Source organism: Lynx canadensis, chromosome E1 (assembly GCF_007474595.2).
Source record: "Lynx canadensis isolate LIC74 chromosome E1, mLynCan4.pri.v2, whole genome shotgun sequence".
NCBI classification, from domain to species: domain Eukaryota; kingdom Metazoa; phylum Chordata; class Mammalia; order Carnivora; family Felidae; genus Lynx; species Lynx canadensis.
This window is the reverse complement of record NC_044316.2, coordinates 39,287,130-39,306,546: the sequence shown is the minus strand read 5'-3', so window position 1 is coordinate 39,306,546 and position 19,417 is coordinate 39,287,130. Positions and strand designations below refer to the sequence as shown.

The 19,417-nt window shown below is 42.3% G+C and overlaps 4 protein-coding genes across 4 annotated transcripts; all 4 read left to right on the top strand.

Annotated features, from left to right (window-relative positions):
- The first annotated feature begins 382 nt into the window (after positions 1-382).
- On the top strand, positions 383-769 carry LOC115500799 (keratin-associated protein 2-3). The gene has a single exon (XM_030295510.1). It carries the CDS (start codon positions 383-385, stop codon positions 767-769), a length of 387 nt encoding a protein of 128 aa, XP_030151370.1.
- A 4,701-nt stretch (positions 770-5,470) lies between these two features.
- Positions 5,471-5,857, top strand: LOC115500800 (keratin-associated protein 2-3). The gene has a single exon (XM_030295511.1). It carries the CDS (start codon positions 5,471-5,473, stop codon positions 5,855-5,857), a length of 387 nt encoding a protein of 128 aa, XP_030151371.1.
- A 4,258-nt stretch (positions 5,858-10,115) lies between these two features.
- On the top strand, positions 10,116-10,505 carry LOC115500798 (keratin-associated protein 2-3-like). The gene has a single exon (XM_030295509.1). The coding sequence runs from the start codon at positions 10,116-10,118 to the stop codon at positions 10,503-10,505; it is 390 nt and encodes a 129-aa protein (XP_030151369.1).
- Positions 10,506-17,714: 7,209 nt separating this feature from the next.
- LOC115500797 (keratin-associated protein 2-3-like) lies at positions 17,715-18,104 on the top strand. Its single transcript, XM_030295508.1, has one exon. It carries the CDS (start codon positions 17,715-17,717, stop codon positions 18,102-18,104), a length of 390 nt encoding a protein of 129 aa, XP_030151368.1.
- The last annotated feature ends 1,313 nt before the right edge of the window (positions 18,105-19,417 follow it).

The following is a 19,417-nucleotide window of genomic DNA, read 5'->3' as shown; positions in this document are numbered from 1 at the left end:
AAGGGCAGAGTAATTAGATACTAATCTCGTTTAGAAAACACATTCTTTTCTCTCTTATGAGTTAGGAATGTTTCAAAAGGAAATTCATCAGAATTGAATCCAATGTCTAGATTTGGTGAGAATAAACAATATGAGAAAACAAAGGAATGTTTGTGGTTGTGTGCATGAATGTGTATAAGGTAAAGTGTTAACAAACATGGTTTACTCAATGCTAAATCCTCACTTAATTGGCCAGAAGATTAACAAGAAATGACCTGTGTCATGGGGGTCATCAGGACCCGCTCAGGGTATATAAAGGCCCCAGAGCAGGAGGGAGGCATTCACACCTGACAACACCCGGATCCTCTCACCCCTCCGACCCAAACCAGCCCCAGACACCACCATGTCCGGCTCCTGCTGCGGCTCCACCTGCTCCTCCCTGGGCTGCGGGGGAGGCTGCTGCCAGCCCTGCTGCTGCCGCGACCCCTGCTGCTGCCGCCCCGTGAGCTGCCAGACCACCGTGTGCCGCCCCGTGACCTGCACCTGCCGCTGCACGCGCCCCATCTGCGAGCCCTGCCGCCGCCCCGTCTGCTGTGACCCCTGCTCCCTGCAGGAGGGCTGCTGCCGCCCCATCAGCTGCTGCCCCACGTCCTGCACGGCCGTGGTCTGCCGCCCCTGCTGCTGGGCCTCCACCTGCTGCCAGCCCATCTCTGTGCAGGCGCCCTGCTGCCGCCCCCCCTGCTGCCAGCCTGCCCCCTGCCGCACCACCTGCAGGACCTCCTGCTGCTGAGACCCCTACCATCCCTAAATAGCAACACACTGGAGCCTAAGCACCTATTCCCCATTTTAAGAAAGTGGAAAGAAAAGAAGATATTTTTCATAAGGTGACAATAGCCATTTTTACATCCTACCAGTTGGATACACAAGCAGATGTCCATCACCACCCTCAGCCAAATACCCAGGTGTCTCCATCAGCAGAAGACACCATGGATGGTAGATCTCTCTTAAAAGTCCTTGGAGTGGACTTTGCAAACCCATCCTGAACTCTGAAGGCTGCCCAAACCCTCCTCATCATCCTTTGTAATGTGCTGCTCACTTATTTTCAATAAACTAATTTTTCCCGTAAACCTCCCTGCTACCTGATTCATTCAGTAGTGCCTGTTTATTAGTGTACATAGCTGAGCAGACAAGGAATAGGAAGAAGGAAGGAAGGAGGACAAGGAAGAAGGAAGACAAGATGGAGAAGGTGAGGAAGACAGAAGAGAAAAGGGAGAGGTGTTAGGAATGGAGTTTTGGAAGGTGCTGCAGGATGGCCAGGCTAGTCCTCAGACTGCTTATGTGGGTAGGAAATCTGTGCACACAAGGTTCTCCAGGGCCTGTCCTTTGCCCAGATGTCCACGTTCATGTCTCGACACCCCCCACTAAGTTTCACTTCAAGTAACACTGAACTCACAGTAACTGGCACATGCCAAGCAGTTCCCTATGTCTTTGCTTTTGTCATATTCTTGCATTTATCTGGAATATTTTTTTCATCTACTCCTACCCTCCACATTCTTCATCCACCTAACACTCAGTCATTTCCAAGATTCAGCTCAGTCTTCTCTAACAGTTCTGTCCTAACCCCTCTACCGCATACACACACCTGCACATATTCATGTACTCACAGGCATGCATGTCCGCATACATGTACACACACACACACACACACACACACACACACACGCTAGGTCAGGTGCCCCTAACATGTTCCAAAAGCGATCCTATACTCATCTCCCTCCCCACAAGGCATTGTATTGAGATGATCTATTTTTCTGCCTCCAACAAAGGGGACACAATTTATAATGGCTTCAGTACTGAGCTCAATGTTTAGAATATGGTTGGTACTTGATTTCTATTGAATCAAACAAAATTAGAAGGCAATTGTCTTTATGACAAGAACTCTAAAAGGTAGGTATTTTACTTAAGGCAGAATCCTCAGCATCAGTATAACTTAACTTCTCTGACCTTCAGGTTTCTTCATCTGCCAAACGGGAAAGTTAATTCTCACCAATGTTGGTTGCTAGGAAAGTTAAATGACCTTATGTATGTAATGTGATTGGCACACAGTATTTACCAAGCACCATTCACTGATAGTCCTTGTTACACATTGGAACATTACTGTATCAAACAGGCTCAAAAGATGTGCTATTTATGACATATCATGTCACTGAAAGTGGGAGAGGATTGAGGGGAAGGCTTCTTGTTTTTTCAAGACAGTCCACATCCATTGGCAGAAACAGATTTCCTAACATAACAAAGCACACTCCTAAGGTTTAGTAAGTATAACAAAGAAGGAAGAAAAAATCCATCAGCAAATTGAAGCTGTCTCAGAATGAAAGGGCTAATGCATAGGAGAGAGTCCTAGCTTACAGGATTTATGAATAAGGGTTTGGCATCAGGAGCAATGGAGATAATACATGTATCTGATGGACTTTTCATTCCACCCTGAACCACCCAAAGAAGGCAAACAACTTAAGCTGTAAGATTACTTGGGTTAGTCTTCCCTGGCTTTAGGAAGATGGTATTTATTAGGCAGAAAAGATATGTATTTGTTAAATTCCAGAAAAAAAATTCCACCCGTTCCCTGATCATCTAGAATTTTTCCATCTAAAACATTCTCTCTTTTCAATGAATGATATCCATTTCTTTTGTCTTCCCCACTGTACAGGTTTTATGATAAACCTAGCCTATGAAGAACATCATGGACAGAAGACTCAGCCCCTTTTACAGCTGAGGAGACTGGCCCTGGCAGAGGACAGGTATTAGCTCTAAGCCCTCTTAGATCTGAATCCCTCTTTGTCTCCCCATCCTCCCCCTGCCCTTTCTCCCTCACTCTTTCCTATCCTCGTGTCTCTTACGATTGGAGGATATTTCAAAGGTCATTTTGCAGAACAGGGAACAGATATTCTGTTTTCAGAATTTTAAAATCTTCCTAACATCCAGTGGCCCCCAAACTAGCTCCTAACAACACAACCCATGAAACTATGAAGAAGAGGGTGTGTGGTTCACCATCAGAAAAAGTCATCAGCATTGCATACTGTCAGTCCAACCACAAAATCCCACAAATTATCACCATTGTGATTAACATTTACTTACTCCCACCCTTGTGGTTATGCTCTTGCAGAACATCTGGAATTCAAATAACAGGACTAAAAAAGCCCATGTGACAAAGACTAGGGACAATCTGTTGTCCAAAAAGCTTAGGCCTATTAATGTGCAAAGGAGACCACACAGCATAGGACCAGAGGCATCCCACAAAACAAAGGAAAAGCTATTTTTATAGGATTTTGAAGAATGGCAGAGTTTAAGTAAAAACACAAGAATTCACATGAGGACTGGGCTGTCACAAGGACTTAAGTCCTCTTTCTTTGAAAACTACATAGTTAAGATAAATGAGGAATGTTGTTTCTGAAAACCTCTGATCTGAAACTCTGCCTCTGGGCTGGATATTGAAGCTGCTTCTCTGTGTTAAGGTGACTAAGATCCTGTCCAGGAAATAGTGGGATCTTCACTTCTTACTGATGTGGCTTCAAATAGCAAAGTTTCTGACAGTCTATGATTTCAGGACACAGAATTTCTTAGTATTCTTTCCTTTTTGTTAGTTAAGAAATGCAGTGAGTTTACAGACATATTTCTATTCCTGACAATTTAGTCACTGTATATATTCTAAGCCAAATAACAATACACTAAACCATAAATCAAGCAAGTTCCCATTATATTTCACTAGATGGGATAGAAGTTTTGATAACTACTACTACCTGTTCACTGGTTTGAAGTAAGAGTTGGAAAAGACTATGTCACTCATCAGTGTTTACACTCAAAGGAAGACCACAGTACTATCTATGCTTTGCCACTCTCTTATCTGTATATCTTTAGAGAAATCATTTCACAAACCTGGCCTTCCAAAAACTTTGAAGGACCATGATGGGTCACAAATTCAAAGGCCTTCAAGGACCACAGCTAGGCAGACCAAGGAGTGTATTAAAAAATGATTATATCAGGGCACCTGTGGTTCAGTCAGTTGGGCATCCGACTTCAGTTCAGGTTCATGATCTCATGGTTCATGGATCTGAGCCCCACGTCAGACTCTGGGCTGAAAGCTCAGAGCTTGGAGCCTGCTTCAGATTCTGTGTCTCCCTCTCTCTGCCCCTCTCCCACTTGTGCTCTGTCCCTCTCTCAAAAAATGAATAAACATTTAAAAAAAATTTTTAAATAAACCACACTTTGGAGAACACTTGGTCTGAGAGTCATCAGCAACCCTTGGATAGTGTCATCCTTAAACTACCTTCCAACTATAAATTATTTTCTATACCCCCATTTTCCTTAGCTGTGGCTGAAAAAGACAAGGTTATTTTATCAGCTACCAGTACATTTAATTCCCCTGTTTTTTTCTGAAGCCAATTTCACACTTCATAAGCAAACAAATCCTCGGCCAACAGACCAAAGTATCTACTACGAAAAGATAACTGGTTCCTTTATAAATATTTTCAACGTGTTTTGTAGAACTCAATACAAGTGCTTATGGTAACACCTAGAAAGAAAGAGGGATCCCAATTTCAATTTTATTTCTAAGACCATACTCAGGGAGGGGCATTCAAAATGCATAATATGAATAAAATCCTCACTTAATTTGAACTTTTTGTCCTATGAAAAGTCTTCTGCTTTGATTACTTTATCTGCCTTTGTCTTACCCTCCTAAAATTTGTAATTGCTGTGTGATAAGAATCTACTTGGAACTTAATCTTCTTCTTCCCTTTCCCTCTCCACTCATAAATAGTACTGTTTACATAGTAAGAGTCTTTAGAAGTGACTCTGATTTATAAGCCAAGTGAGTTACTAAACAATATCACGCCAGTGGCTCTGGTGATTATTTTCTTACAAGCGAAGTGAAGCACTGTGTTGTTTTCCAGAAGCACTGGACCATTCTTCCCATAGCACAATGAGTACACATCTCCTTTCATGAGTCATTTGGTGTTTTAGAAATTCTTGCTTCATCTCAAGGTCAATCAGAAACCAGGCCTGTGACCTCAGGAACACTACAGTCTTGCACTGAGTCATGGGTGGTGAACAAGACAAACAAGAGGAAAGTGTGATGGCGTCAACACTGGATTCTTCACACTTTCAACTTGTCACGTGGCATGGTCTGGAAGGTTTGGTTATTCCATGGGTAATTTTTTGGATGATATAATTCATCAAGTATTCATTTCAAGGAAGAAAGCAGACAGGTGGAAAGGAAAGCATCCTTCCATGATGGGAACTGCTGCCTCAGCAACTGAATCCACCAATCTAGAGATCAATGGGCAGCCACAACTCCAGGAAACAACCAGTGTCATGGAGGTCATCAGGACCCGCTCAGGGTATATAAAGGCCCCAGAGCAGGAGGGAGGCATTCACACCTGACAACACCCGGATCCTCTCACCCCTCCGACCCAAACCAGCCCCAGACACCACCATGTCCGGCTCCTGCTGCGGCTCCACCTGCTCCTCCCTGGGCTGCGGGGGAGGCTGCTGCCAGCCCTGCTGCTGCCGCGACCCCTGCTGCTGCCGCCCCGTGAGCTGCCAGACCACCGTGTGCCGCCCCGTGACCTGCACCTGCCGCTGCACGCGCCCCATCTGCGAGCCCTGCCGCCGCCCCGTCTGCTGTGACCCCTGCTCCCTGCAGGAGGGCTGCTGCCGCCCCATCAGCTGCTGCCCCACGTCCTGCACGGCCGTGGTCTGCCGCCCCTGCTGCTGGGCCTCCACCTGCTGCCAGCCCATCTCTGTGCAGGCGCCCTGCTGCCGCCCCCCCTGCTGCCAGCCTGCCCCCTGCCGCACCACCTGCAGGACCTCCTGCTGCTGAACCACCCATTGAGAAGCGTTCCCAGGTGTTCAGAAACATGTGAACACTCTTTCCCACCCCAAGGGATCAGATGAGATACGTCCCTTGCAAACTACCTGCTCTTCAACAACTAACAACAGTAGCTGTCTATCCTTTTTCCCACATAATTACCCAGTTAATCCTGGCCCTCTTTGACAATCTTTAGAAACATCCCAGCTTTCCTCATTTGAATTCCTGGCCTGAAAGAAAATGAGTGAACAAAGATCAAAGTTCTTCTTGAATGAAGCTCTATTCCACTGACTCATCATCACATCTCTACTATTTCAAGATGGGATAATTTTCCAGGATATCATTACATTTGTGCTGGGGTTTCACATGGTAAAATAATAAAAATTTTATCTCTGGGAAGCAAACGTGTTTCTCTTTATTGTTTATTAATCTTCAAAAGCTTTTTTTAGCTTAAGGTATGGTATGCAGAATCAGAAGAACCAAAGGAAGAAGGATTTTTTCAAGGGCCTTTTTTTTTTTTTTTTTTTTTTTTTTTTCTTTAGGAACAATTCAGGTGCAAGGTCTATAATTTTAATAGTAGTTCAAATAATACAGAATATCTCATGGGAGGCACCTTCATATCTGAAGTCACAAGTTTTGTGGTGATGCTGAGGAAATAAGACTACAGCGGTTTCTCTAATCATGAACTTGACCCATGAATCATCCCCATACATGTGATAAGGGGGAGGAAGCCTAAGTCAGAGCTATGTTTATACCCTGATTTAGGAAACTGTACCATGATTAATATTAGTTGGTACCTGGGAATGCTGAACCACTGAAGGCCTAGGCTGGAAGAACCACTCTCCCATCTTTCCCAAGGCTCCCCTCCAGCACCACTATGGTCAATTCTTTTTTTAAATGCTTACTTATTTATTTCAAGAGAGAGCTTGATGTGGGGCTTGATCTCACAAACCATGAGATCATGACCTGAGCCAAAATCAAGAGTCAGACGCTTAACTGACTGAGCCACCCAGGTACCCCTGGCCAATTCTGATTATAATAAGGTCACTGCTGCTGGGAAGAGAAGGAGATATGTAGCTTAGCTGGAACAATTCTAAATTAGAACTCCAAATCATTTTACCATTAAAACAATGCCAATGTAGTTGAAAGATTAAACATTAATCCACACTAGATATGCTTTTGTTGTTGTTAAACACTTAGGCTGGTCAGTAAACCAACCACTGGTGTTTTTCTGAGAAATACACATTGAGTTCCCAGCATATAATCTAAAGGGGTTTTTGGAATGTGTTGCTTGTCTGCTTGGGCATATCTACCTGCCCAGAGAGAGGAGGCAAGCCAGGTAAGCTTTGTGAAGTCCTGGAACTTGACTGACTTTGTCCACCACTGGATTCCCACTGACCTGCACCATGTTTGGCACGCAGGATTTTAATCAAAATTTGCTGAATGACTGAATAAGTTCTACAGGGTTAGAGGAGAGAAAAACATCTTCATCCCTCATTGATTCTCTCCTCATGCTGGACTCGTGCATTCTTACAATAAAATAAATAAGCTTTCTCATGAAGGAAAGTACTTTTCTTGAAATACAGTAAAAATTTCTCAACAAGAATCCCATTGTGTTCAAAACATCTGCATACACAATGGTTTTCTCTTTAGTAAGGGTTTGATGGTTTACTGGTAGATGGGCTCACAAATCCAGTTTCTTTCTACATGTTCTTGAACACCATTTTTAAAAGTCTCTAACTACATTGTTTTCCTCCTCTCAGAATTTTCCTGGTTAGCCTTCTAGAAAATTCCTATTCTTATAATATATTCTCAGATGTGGAATGCTTTGTGTACTCCCAAGCTCCTCATTATTATGAGATTGTGTTTGTTTCCCCAGTAATTCCATGCCATGGTTAGCCACAGTGGCTGGTGAAGATCTGGGTAAGCCAGCAAGGGACTATGCAAGTAGAATGATCAAGAAGGAGGCCTGCACTACAGTCTTCAATCACAGATCTAGAACAGACTTAGTTGTAAAGCAAAAGGTCAGAACCAAGGAAATCCAAAGGCAGAGTCTATAAAATGGCCATGTGACATGATTTTCCTACAGTCCTGAGAATCACAACAACTGAGAATCACAACTGGCTCTGTAAGCAGGAATATGCTCAAGTGTAGTACATGGGGAAACAATGGAGCAAGACACTGGGATAAGACAACGTGGGCCTGGAGGTCACCTTTGGCTGGGATCACTACCTGGGGGCTCTGTTATGCTGGCCGACCACAACCTTTATCCAGATGGTAGGGTAGGGACCAAGGGCAGGCTGCCCCCAAATGGGCCACTTTGGTGTAAACATTCTTTTGAGTTAAATCCAATCAAAACCCAACAGATTCAAGAAACATTCTTTACCTCTCCCTCAACTACCTGTCTCTACCAGGAAGAAAGCTATTAACAGAGATTCCTCTTTATCTAAAAAACTTATCTGCATAATAGGGCAACCTTCGCTTTCTAAACATCTCCCACCTTCCTGCTAATGGTCTTTCTCCCCTTTGTATCCTCAGACCCTCACCCCTCTCCTTAGCTCATATAAGTATCATGTTGCCTCACTATCTTTGAAATTTCCATAGCTATATGGATTCCCCATAAGTATTCTACTGAATTTTATTTTCTCCTGTTAATCTGTCTCATGTCATTTTTTTTTCTTAGTCCAGGTAGAAGGACCTTAAAGGGTAGAGTAAATTCTTCTTTCTCAACAGTGGCTTTGTTCATAGTGCTCCATAACCACTCAATTATGTCCAACTTTGATGTTATCTCCTTATGGTATGTTTTGGAATTTTTAGAAGGCTCTTTGGGAGATAATTCTTTGAATTCCTGAGGATACTGGGAAGACACAGAGTCTTTTCAGATAACTCTAAAAATCAGCCATTTCACAAATACCATTTATTTTAAACATAAATTCACTGTTAAAATTCCTAAATAAAACAGACATTCCTTAATGACAGGGAATATGGTAACCACAGTTCCATTCTTCAGCTCCTTGGGCTTACTAATAATGTTCCCACAGGTTGTTTTTGCAGTCAGTATTGGCTCCAACAGTAGTAGGTGTATGACCTTAGGCAAGTCACTTCTCTGATCCCTTATGTGTAAAATGAGGAATTCAACAATACCTATCTCATAGGATTATTGTGAAGAGTAAGTTAGTACATTTATTTCTTTTAGCAAAGTACTTAGATACTAGAACTCAGTGATACTGGTCATCATGAAGATTAAAAATGAAATTCATCATGGTTTAGAAAGCTTAACTCACAGTAACAGAGAGCAGAACAGTAGTTACCAGAGGCTGGTTTTATATTCTACATTTTGTACATAAGGAACCAGGTAAGTGACTTGCCTAAAGTCATATGCCTAATAATGTTGGAGCCAATACTAATGGGGTATGTGAGGGCGGAAGGAGATAATTAAGAAAAAAAAAAAAAAAGAAATTACAGTGGTGGTTGCCAGGGACTGAAAAGAAGGGTACATGGGGAGTTGTGGTTTAATGGGCACAGAATTCAGTTTTGCAAGATGAAAAGAGTTCTAGAGATAGATGGTGCTGATGGTTCACAATAATATGAATGGACTTAATACCCTGACTGTACACTTAAAAATGATAAGATAGTAAATTTTACATTATATGTATTTTACCAAAATTTTAAAAATTGGAAAAACAACCCACTGATAAGATGATAAGATGCATTCCTGTAGCTACAAAAAGTACACAGCAAAACTCTTCTTTTATTCACAGACCATGCCTTTGCAAATAGTCTCACATTACTTTTCTGAACTTGTTTTGTCCAGGAAGCTTAGTGGTAGAAATGGACACTCACAACTTGGGGAATTCACTTCCACTATCAGTAAGTGAACCTAAGGGCATGACAGCTATTCTGTGCTATCGAAACATCAATTGGCAAAACATCACTGAATTCTGAAGATAATTGGAAACTCTGAAGTTAGGGTCATTAAGTTCATATTTGAACCATAAATAGCAAAATATAATGGGTTTCCCTCAAATAAGGAAAGCAAATGGTCTTTCATGAGTCCCTGAGCACCTAAAAAAAAATGTCTAGGGAGCTTACTAATTTACCAGTGCCATTTCAGAAAGAATAAACACAAATAAGGCAATCACCTGTGTCGTGGAGGTCATCAGGACCCGCTCAGGGTATATAAAGGCCCCAGAGCAGGAGGGAGGCATTCACACCTGACAACACCCGGATCCTCTCACCCCTCCGACCCAAACCAGCCCCAGACACCACCATGTCCGGCTCCTGCTGCGGCTCCACCTGCTCCTCCCTGGGCTGCGGGGGAGGCTGCTGCCAGCCCTGCTGCTGCCGCGACCCCTGCTGCTGCCGCCCCGTGAGCTGCCAGACCACCGTGTGCCGCCCCGTGACCTGCACCTGCCGCTGCACGCGCCCCATCTGCGAGCCCTGCCGCCGCCCCGTCTGCTGTGACCCCTGCTCCCTGCAGGAGGGCTGCTGCCGCCCCATCAGCTGCTGCCCCACGTCCTGCACGGCCGTGGTCTGCCGCCCCTGCTGCTGGGCCTCCACCTGCTGCCAGCCCATCTCTGTGCAGGCGCCCTGCTGCCGCCCCCCCTGCTGCCAGCCTGCCCCCTGCCGCACCACCTGCAGGACCTCCTGCTGCTACTAAGTGCATCATCACTAAGGGTCCCCAGTAGATGGTGTGGGGTCCATTCTGCTCTTAACTTCAAGACAGAACAACATGCCTTTTCCTGAGAAGCCCATTTCTCATCTCTTCAGTCTGGCTCAGAGTAGGCCTTGGAGCCCCCTTTTCAGACTGACTACCGAGGAAGAGTACCTTGTCCTCTCAGGACCCCAGTCTAACTCCTCAATTATGTCTTCTGTTTTCTAATAAACTTAGTATTTCCAGCATAGAAATCATGGTCTTTGTGATACTTCCTCCCAGTAGGTTCTTTCTGTTTTGTCCAGAGATATTCAAAGCAAGATGCAGAATGATCCTCTCAAATTGTTCTCTGAAATAACCTAACTCTGGGTAGTTTCCTTATTATCCTTGTAAGTGGCATTTATAAGGCATAGTTGCCAAGTGAGAAAAGTGGACATGGCTGTATCTTCATCACATGTGCTCACAATTCCAGACATGCCAAACATCTGAGAGATGTCCTTTAACAACACCCAGTGAGGAGGCTGCATCTGAGCTGACACACCCACCCCTGGTCCAAGGGTTCATTCACTGACCTGACACCTGTTCTAAGCACAATTTAGGAAACTCAGTATGTTAGACGTGGAAATAACCTTAGGCAACATCTGGCCAAACCCATGTTTTTAAAGCTGAAGAGCAATGAGTAATGGATGATTAAAATAAGTTTCTTCCTAATATAGTTATAATCGCTGATGTTTAGAAAAGACCTAGGAGAATGCGAACCCCCTGACATTAAGCCCTTAAGTCAAACACTTCATCTTAATATGGTAGGAGACATGTTCTTCTGCCCAGAAGAACTCAGGTCTTCTCTGGCCAAGAGTAACTGCAGCTTCAGATAATGCGCTCCTTTCTATGCATTAAACATCTGGCAGTTATTTTATTATGACTGTTATTTATTTAGAATGTTATTTGCGGTGTCAACTCTTGTGGGTATTTAATCCACACTGGCTCTCAAGAGCTGATTATCTTTGTACTCAGCAACTGGGCAGTAATGGCATTTTCCAAGAAAATTAATCAATCACTGTCAATCTTCACCTGTTTGTTGAACATCTATGAATAAGACACTGAGTGGAGACCATCCTGAGGAAACATGAAAGAATAAAAGAATAAAATATGCTTCAAAGAGGTTATAATCCATTTAGGGAGATAAGGTATAAATAAGAAAAAAAAAGTCAAACATAATATAAGCAACATAAATATAGAAGAAATGCCATAAGTAGTTAAAAATAGTTTAAGATTATAAACTTACTAGGAAACATGATGCAATTGTCTTGTCCCATATTTAAGTTAAAATTAAGCAAGTTGTAAAATATTAAACTATTTTGTGAGAAAAAATGTATTCTGCATGTCTATGTGTGCTTATGCCTAAAACGTATTTAAAACATTATGTGGGAGTGCCTGGATGGCTCAGTTGGTTAAGTGACTGACTCTTGATTTTGGCTCAGGTCATGATCTCATGGTTTGTGGGGTCGAGCCCTGCACTGGGCTCTGAGCTGGTGGCGTGGAGCCTGCTTGGGATTCTCTCTCTCCCTCTCTCTCCGTGTCCCTCCCCAACTCACATGTGCACTCTTTCTCTCTCTCTCAAAATAAGTAAACATTAAAAGAAAAATTTAAAAAATAAAATAAACAAAATGCAACAAAATCTAAGAGTAATTGGGGATAATACTCATTTGCTTCTTGGTATTTTTCTTAATTATATCATTTAAAATGAACATATATTTTATTTTTAGTGGAATGTACTATCCAAAACCTGTATTTATTTTGGGAAAAACATTTAAACCTTACTCTTGATTGTGCTCTGCTTTTAAAAACCTACCTATGAGAATCTAAGTGGATTTAAAGCAGATAATTACACAGCAGCCAACTGTACTCATATGAAGTATTTTATTATCTATAGAAGAGTGTACCACTATGCTATATATAGTGGACTTCTCTGATACCTCCAAACTCTGATCAAATTATTAAACACTGATTCAGGGGCGCCTGGGTGGCGCAGTCGGTTAAGCGTCCGACTTCAGCCAGGTCATGATCTCGCGGTCCGGGAGTTCGAGCCCCGCGTCAGGCTCTGGGCTGATGGCTCAGAGCCTGGAGCCTGTTTCCGATTCTGTGTCTCCCTCTCTCTCTGCCCCTCCCCCGTTCATGCTCTGTCTCTCTCTGTCCCAAAAATAAATAAACGTTGAAAAAAAAAATTTAAAAAAAAAAACACTGATTCATATTTTAACTTTTCAGGATCATCTCAATTGCATAAAATAAGGTATGCAATTTGATATGTTCCAAATTAAGAACTTTAAAAAATTGTTAGCTGTTTCAAATTATAGGTATTATTAATTTTCTCCCTTTGTATGAAGAATTGATAATTAAGAACATAAGACACTATTTTCCATGTTAAAATTTGTTCATAACGTTATTGTTGAATGATAGTGTTAAATAAAGCCCTAGCATTAGTAATACAAAATACGTTGCCCATCACCACCAGGAACCTGTCTAAATCAGTTTTAAGGCTTTTTTTATTTTTTTTTTTTTTTTTTTTTTTTTTTTTTTTTTTTTTTTTTTTTTTTTTTCCAACATTTATTTATTTTTGGGACAGAGAGAGACAGAGCATGAACGGGGGAGGGGCAGAGAGAGAGGGAGACACAGAATCGGAAACAGGCTCCAGGCTCCGAGCCACCAGCCCAGAGCCTGACGCGGGGCTCGAACTCACGGACCGCGAGATCGTGACCTGGCTGAAGTCGGACGCTTAACCGACTGCGCCACCCAGGCGCCCCAAGGCTTTTTTTAAAAAGGATGTTTTTCTAAGAACTCACTGTGTGATGCAAAGACTGTGGGGTTCTCGGTAAGGTTCAGGCCACAAATCCGACACGTATTCTCCTTATAGTTTCTTCAACAATAACCTAACTCCCCTTCCCAGAAATTGGTGTTCAAAAGAGGGAGCTGTATAACTCCCTTCCAGGTATTTTTATTTTATTTAATGTTATTAGTGAAACTCTCCACTGGATAATCTTATTTAGTGTACAGTCTGTGGTTACTTGGCAGAGAAAGCCATTTGCCATATATGTTCATCTTTATTCTAAGTTCAAAATTTAGAGTTTACAAGGCATCCACATAACAGGACTTTTTAAAATATATATTTTTTTTTTATTTTTTTTTCAACGTTTTTTATTTATTTTTGGGACAGAGAGAGACAGAGCATGAACGGGGGAGGGGCAGAGAGAGAGGGAGACACAGCATCGGAAACAGGCTCCAGGCTCCGAGCCATCAGCCCAGAGCCTGACGCGGGGCTCGAACTCACGGACCGCGAGATCGTGACCTGGCTGAAGTCGGACGCTTAACCGACTGCGCCACCCAGGCGCCCCAAAATATATTTATTTACTTAACAAACACAAGGCAGTTGCTAAGTGCCAGGCACTGTTCTTAGTGCTTACAAATATTAGCTTATTTACTGTTCACAACAACCTGGGTGTGTACTATCATTACTCATGGCCCAAGGACACACAGCCAGTAAATGGCAAAGTTTTCAATGAATGTTGTCTGATTTTAGAATAAGTAGCATTAAAAAAATACCATAGGACTTGCCACCAATGTCAAATCACAGAGCTCTGTGGCACGAATTACAGAAACACAACCCCTATTTTCTCTGCCTAGAGATGAAGTTTATGGGCTGAGGATGAGCATCTTAGACTGAATAGCACCAGAACTGCTTATTGAGGGACTCACGCACTCTTTGTGGATCTTTACGAAGAGGAAAAAAAAATCTCTTTGGAACAATTTGGAATCAGAAGTGTTCAGAGTAGGGGTGCATGGGTGGCTCAGTCAGCTGTGTCTGACTCTTGATATTGGCTCAGGTCATGACCTCATGGCTCATGAGATCGAGCCCCGTGTCAGACTCTGTGCTGATAGCACAGACCCTGCTTGGGATTCTCTCTCTCTCTGCCCCTCCCCCACTCATGTGTGCTTTTGCTCGCGCTCTCTCTCTCTCAAAATAAATAAACATTAAAAAAAAGAAATGTTTAGAGAAATTAGTCTCGTTAACTAAGTTGAGGTTTTATGTATGTCTCAAAGAGGCCCCCTTTGCACAAAATGTTATCATCATGAATACCCCCAACAACATGAAAAGTTGACTGAGACAGTATGGCTTGAAAAGAGCTAAGCATAAGTAACGAAAGTAAAAATCAGCAAGTGGGACTACATTGAACTAACAAGCTTCTGCAGAGCAAAAGAAACAATGAACAAAATGGAAAGGCAAATGGGAGAAAGCATTTGCAAACCAAGTATATATCCAATAAGGGGTTAATATCCAGAATACGCAAGGAACTCCTATAACCCAATAATAAAAACAAAAACAGAAAGCAAAACAAACAAACAAACAAAAAAAACAATTTGATTGAAAAATAGGCAGAGGACCTGAACAGACATTTTCCCAAAGAAAACATACAGATGGCCAACAGAGTGCTTGACATCAGTAATCATCAGGGAAATGCAAATCAAAACCACAATGAGGTATCACCTCAACCTGTTAGAATGGCTAATATCAAAAAGATAAGAGAGAATACTGGTGAGGGAGAAAAGCGAACCCTGGTGCACTGTTGGTAAGAATATAGTTTGGCACAGCTACAGTGGAAAAGGGTACAGAGATTCCTCAAAGAATTAGAAATAGAACTACCATATGACCCAGCAATCCCACTTCAGGGTATACATCCAAAGGACATAAATTCATGATCTCAAAGAGATATCTGCACTCCCATGTTCACTAAAGCATTAGTTCACAATAACCAGGGTATTAAAACAACCTAAATGTCCAATGACACATGAATGGATAAAAAAAATGTGATTATATGTGTATACACACAGAGCATACATATATATGAATGATATATATGATGCATGTGTGTATTCCAAGAGAAGTCTTGCAATAGTTGTGTTTTGCATATATATTTATATAAATATATATGTAAATATATAAATATATATGTAAGTATATAAATATATATGTAAGTATATAAATATATATGTAAATATATAAATATATATGTAAATATGTATATAAGTATATGTAAATATATATAAATATATATAAAAATATATAGTGAAGTATTAACCATAAAAAAAGACTAAAACCTTACCAATTCCAACAACACAGATGGACCTTGAGGAACTATACTGAGTGCAGTAAATCATAAAAACACAAATATTGCATGATGTCACTTATATTTGGAGTCAAAAATATCGAACTCATACAGAGTAGAAAAGTGTTTGTCAGGGGCTGAGAGGTAGAAGAAATGGGAAGATTTTGGTCAAAGGATATAAATTGTCCGTTATAAGATGAATAATTTCCAGGGATCTAATGTACAGCACGGAGACTACAGTTAATAATATATTGTATATTTGAAAGCTGCTAGGAGATGGGGCACCTGGGTGGCTCAGTTGGTTGAGCGTCCGACTTCGGCTCAGGTCATGATCTCATGGTCTGTGAGTTCAAGCCCCGCGTCGGGCTCTGTGCTGACAGCTCAGAGCCTGGAGCCTGCTTCCGATTCTGGGTCTCCCTTTCTCTCTGACCCTCCCCCGTGCATTCTCTGTCTCTCTCTGTCTCAAAAAAAATAAACATTTAAAAAAAATTTTTTTTTAAATAAAAAAAAAAAGCTGCCAGTCGAGTAGGGCTCTAATGTTCTCACCATGAAAACAATAATAAGATGATAATTATGCAAGGTGGGAGAAGGATGTGTAGCCTTACTGCAGCAAGCACTGTGCAATATATAATGCATCACGTCATCACAATGCACACTTGAAGCTTACACTATGTTGTAGGTCACTTTTATCTCAATGAAGCTGGGAAAAAGAACAAAAAAAGGGCAGAATACACAAGTTTTTATCTAGGCTCTGGTTACTGCTTTGAAAAAAATCATGTGTCTATGGACCAGAGAAAGAACGTGAAACATGAGAGAGTCGAATGTCCTCATGATGTGACTGTGCTTCATTTCTCCCTCCTCTGTTTCCCTGATTATGACTATATGTTCAGTCGGTTTACATTCCTTTTAAGGTTTTGAAATTATGTTCAAAATTCCACTTGGGGAGCTTTAGCTCCTGGGGCCTGAGGCACATTCTTCTGAACGATGGGAATGATCCTAAGTGACCCAAAACCCTATCTGGTGCATAGCAACAGGAGAAAAGCTGTAAAGTAATGAGACTGTTCCCCCCATGCATTTCCCCAAACGCTTCTGGTGACCCTTCCCTAAGAAGCATGTCCCTCACATTTCCAGCAGTGCTGCCACCGAACAGCTGGGCAGCCTCCCACATACCTCCTCTGATCAATGTGTTGTGTATGTCTGCAATGCTGGTTAAAAACCTCCATCTTATCACTTCTTAGTCACAGTACCCATGTCAAGGTATATTAAGAAAAAACTTCCCATTATATGATTCTCTAGCTTACACACAAGAAAGGCAAATATAGAAAATGTCATGTGTCAGAGATGAAAAATCAATATGCTATGAGCAGAAGGCCCATAGCTGCTCAAAGCTGAGCTGAAGAAAAAAATGGAAGGCAGCCTTGGGTGTTTTATTCCAATACTTACTTGGTTTACAAAAATAACCTTTTATCTTTCCCATACAAATATCAGAGCTACAGTCTTATTCAAAGTACATGCATTCCATTGTATCAAGTGATATGTAAATAAAGTCCCAAGGAGTCCACATGTGAAGACATGTCTAACACCCGTCTGATTAACATGTAGGTTTCTCAGGGCATCTCCTAGGGGTCAAGGACAGGATCCACTCAGTTCTCTAGAAACCGCTGTATGTTTAATTTCTTTCATTTCTTTTAAAACTTGCGGTTCCTTTAGGACCATTTTGCCCAGGATTCATCAGGTGCTATCTACCCAAAATAAGCATCAAGAGTTGCTATCACCTCAAATGACTGAGTGCTTAGATTTTGATGATGAACAGCATGAATATATCCGTATTTAGGAATGCAACAGAGTTCTTTAATGAGATCATGAGTATGTCACAAGCAATGCAATCATTAGTCAAAACAAAACTGTACTCAATTGGCCAAAAGATAAATGGGGGTGGGGGTCATCAGGACCCGCTCAGGGTATATAAAGGCCCCAGAGCAGGAGGGAGGCATTCACACCTGACAACACCCGGATCCTCTCACCCCTCCGACCCAAACCAGCCCCAGACACCACCATGTCCGGCTCCTGCTGCGGCTCCACCTGCTCCTCCCTGGGCTGCGGGGGAGGCTGCTGCCAGCCCTGCTGCTGCCGCGACCCCTGCTGCTGCCGCCCCGTGAGCTGCCAGACCACCGTGTGCCGCCCCGTGACCTGCACCTGCCGCTGCACGCGCCCCATCTGCGAGCCCTGCCGCCGCCCCGTCTGCTGTGACCCCTGCTCCCTGCAGGAGGGCTGCTGCCGCCCCATCAGCTGCTGCCCCACGTCCTGCACGGCCGTGGTCTGCCGCCCCTGCTGCTGGGCCTCCACCTGCTGCCAGCCCATCTCTGTGCAGGCGCCCTGCTGCCGCCCCCCCTGCTGCCAGCCTGCCCCCTGCCGCACCACCTGCAGGACCTCCTGCTGCTACTAAGTGCACGGTCTAGAACAAGCAATCAACCTTCTGAAAGAGTCATACTCCTTTCTCTACCTAAGAAACCTCCTGCCCTAAATCATCAAGACCCCAAGTCAACCAGGGTTTGAATGGAGATCCAGGCTTACCTGTTAAGACTTGGGGTGTTCTCAAGTCTTTGTAACAGTATCAACTCCCTTCTTCCCACCTTAGATCTTAGGTCTTGTGGCATGTTTGTTTTCTAATAAACTTCTCTTCTTTGGCCTAGCAAACCCATATTTCGTTTTTCTTATTTATTCTAACGTTTTTCACTAATTTTAAATATAACGAAATGTACTGCCTACCATCTGCAAGTCACAGACTGTATGGTATACAATAGAAATTAAAGTGAGTTAAAAATATTCCCCTCTTCAAGAAACTTCTAGGGAGATAAATGAAATTCACGATAATGCACCTAAAAATTAGAAAATGAAAAAAAAAGTACAACATACTTCGGTGTATCAAAATATCACTACTGACTGGGGAGAACAAGAAAGACCAAAAAGGAAGCTAGCATTTTACAGAAGTTAAGATTTCAGCATGCAGATCTAAAGGAAGATGTCATTTTCACTGGTAACGGTATGCACTAAGGTATAGAAAGAGGGCTTGTTCAGAGGATACTTTGGCTGGGAACACAGGATACATGTAGAATAACAGCGGAAGATAAATTTGGGAAGTGTGTGTGCTTTGAATAGTAACCAAAGTAGTATGCCCTTAATGCAGTAAATACTAAGGAGTTGTTGAAACCCTTGGGGCAACTGAATGGCATGACAGGCATTGGGCATCAGGATGATTCCTATGGTAGTTGTTTATCAAAAAGGAAGGCCAAAGGCTAGACAATATAATGGCTATACAGAAACAAGTCAAGAGGCCACTGAACTGGTCCAAGCGATACACAGTACGAGCTGAACTAGGACGATAGCCATGGAATAAAGAAGACACAAAGAGTATGTCAGACATAGAAACCCAGAAGGCATATTACCTAATATGAATGTGGGAAACAAAAAACAATTAAGAATCAAATGTGTTATTGCAGCTCTAGGGAAAACTCCTCTGATCAGAAGACACTTAAAAGAATCTTAACATATTTATACTTATTTACTGTGTGTTTAAAGTTACTACTCCATAGCATTTCTGCCTGTAGCTACTATTTCTATTCTTGGACTATTATAGAACATTTTTTGAAAAAGGAGACAAAGAGGGTTTTTTTTTTAATGTTTATTTACTTATTTTGAGAGAGAGAGAGCACAGGCAAGGGGCAGAGATAGAAAGAGGGACAGAGAGAATCCCAAGTA

Excerpts from the sequence above, each read along its gene's own strand:
- LOC115500799 (XM_030295510.1), top strand. The coding sequence starts at position 383 with ATGTCCGGCTCCTGCTGCGGCTCCACCTGCTCCTCCCTGGGCTGCGGG.
- LOC115500800 (XM_030295511.1), top strand. The coding sequence starts at position 5,471 with ATGTCCGGCTCCTGCTGCGGCTCCACCTGCTCCTCCCTGGGCTGCGGG.
- LOC115500798 (XM_030295509.1), top strand. The coding sequence starts at position 10,116 with ATGTCCGGCTCCTGCTGCGGCTCCACCTGCTCCTCCCTGGGCTGCGGG.
- LOC115500797 (XM_030295508.1), top strand. The coding sequence starts at position 17,715 with ATGTCCGGCTCCTGCTGCGGCTCCACCTGCTCCTCCCTGGGCTGCGGG.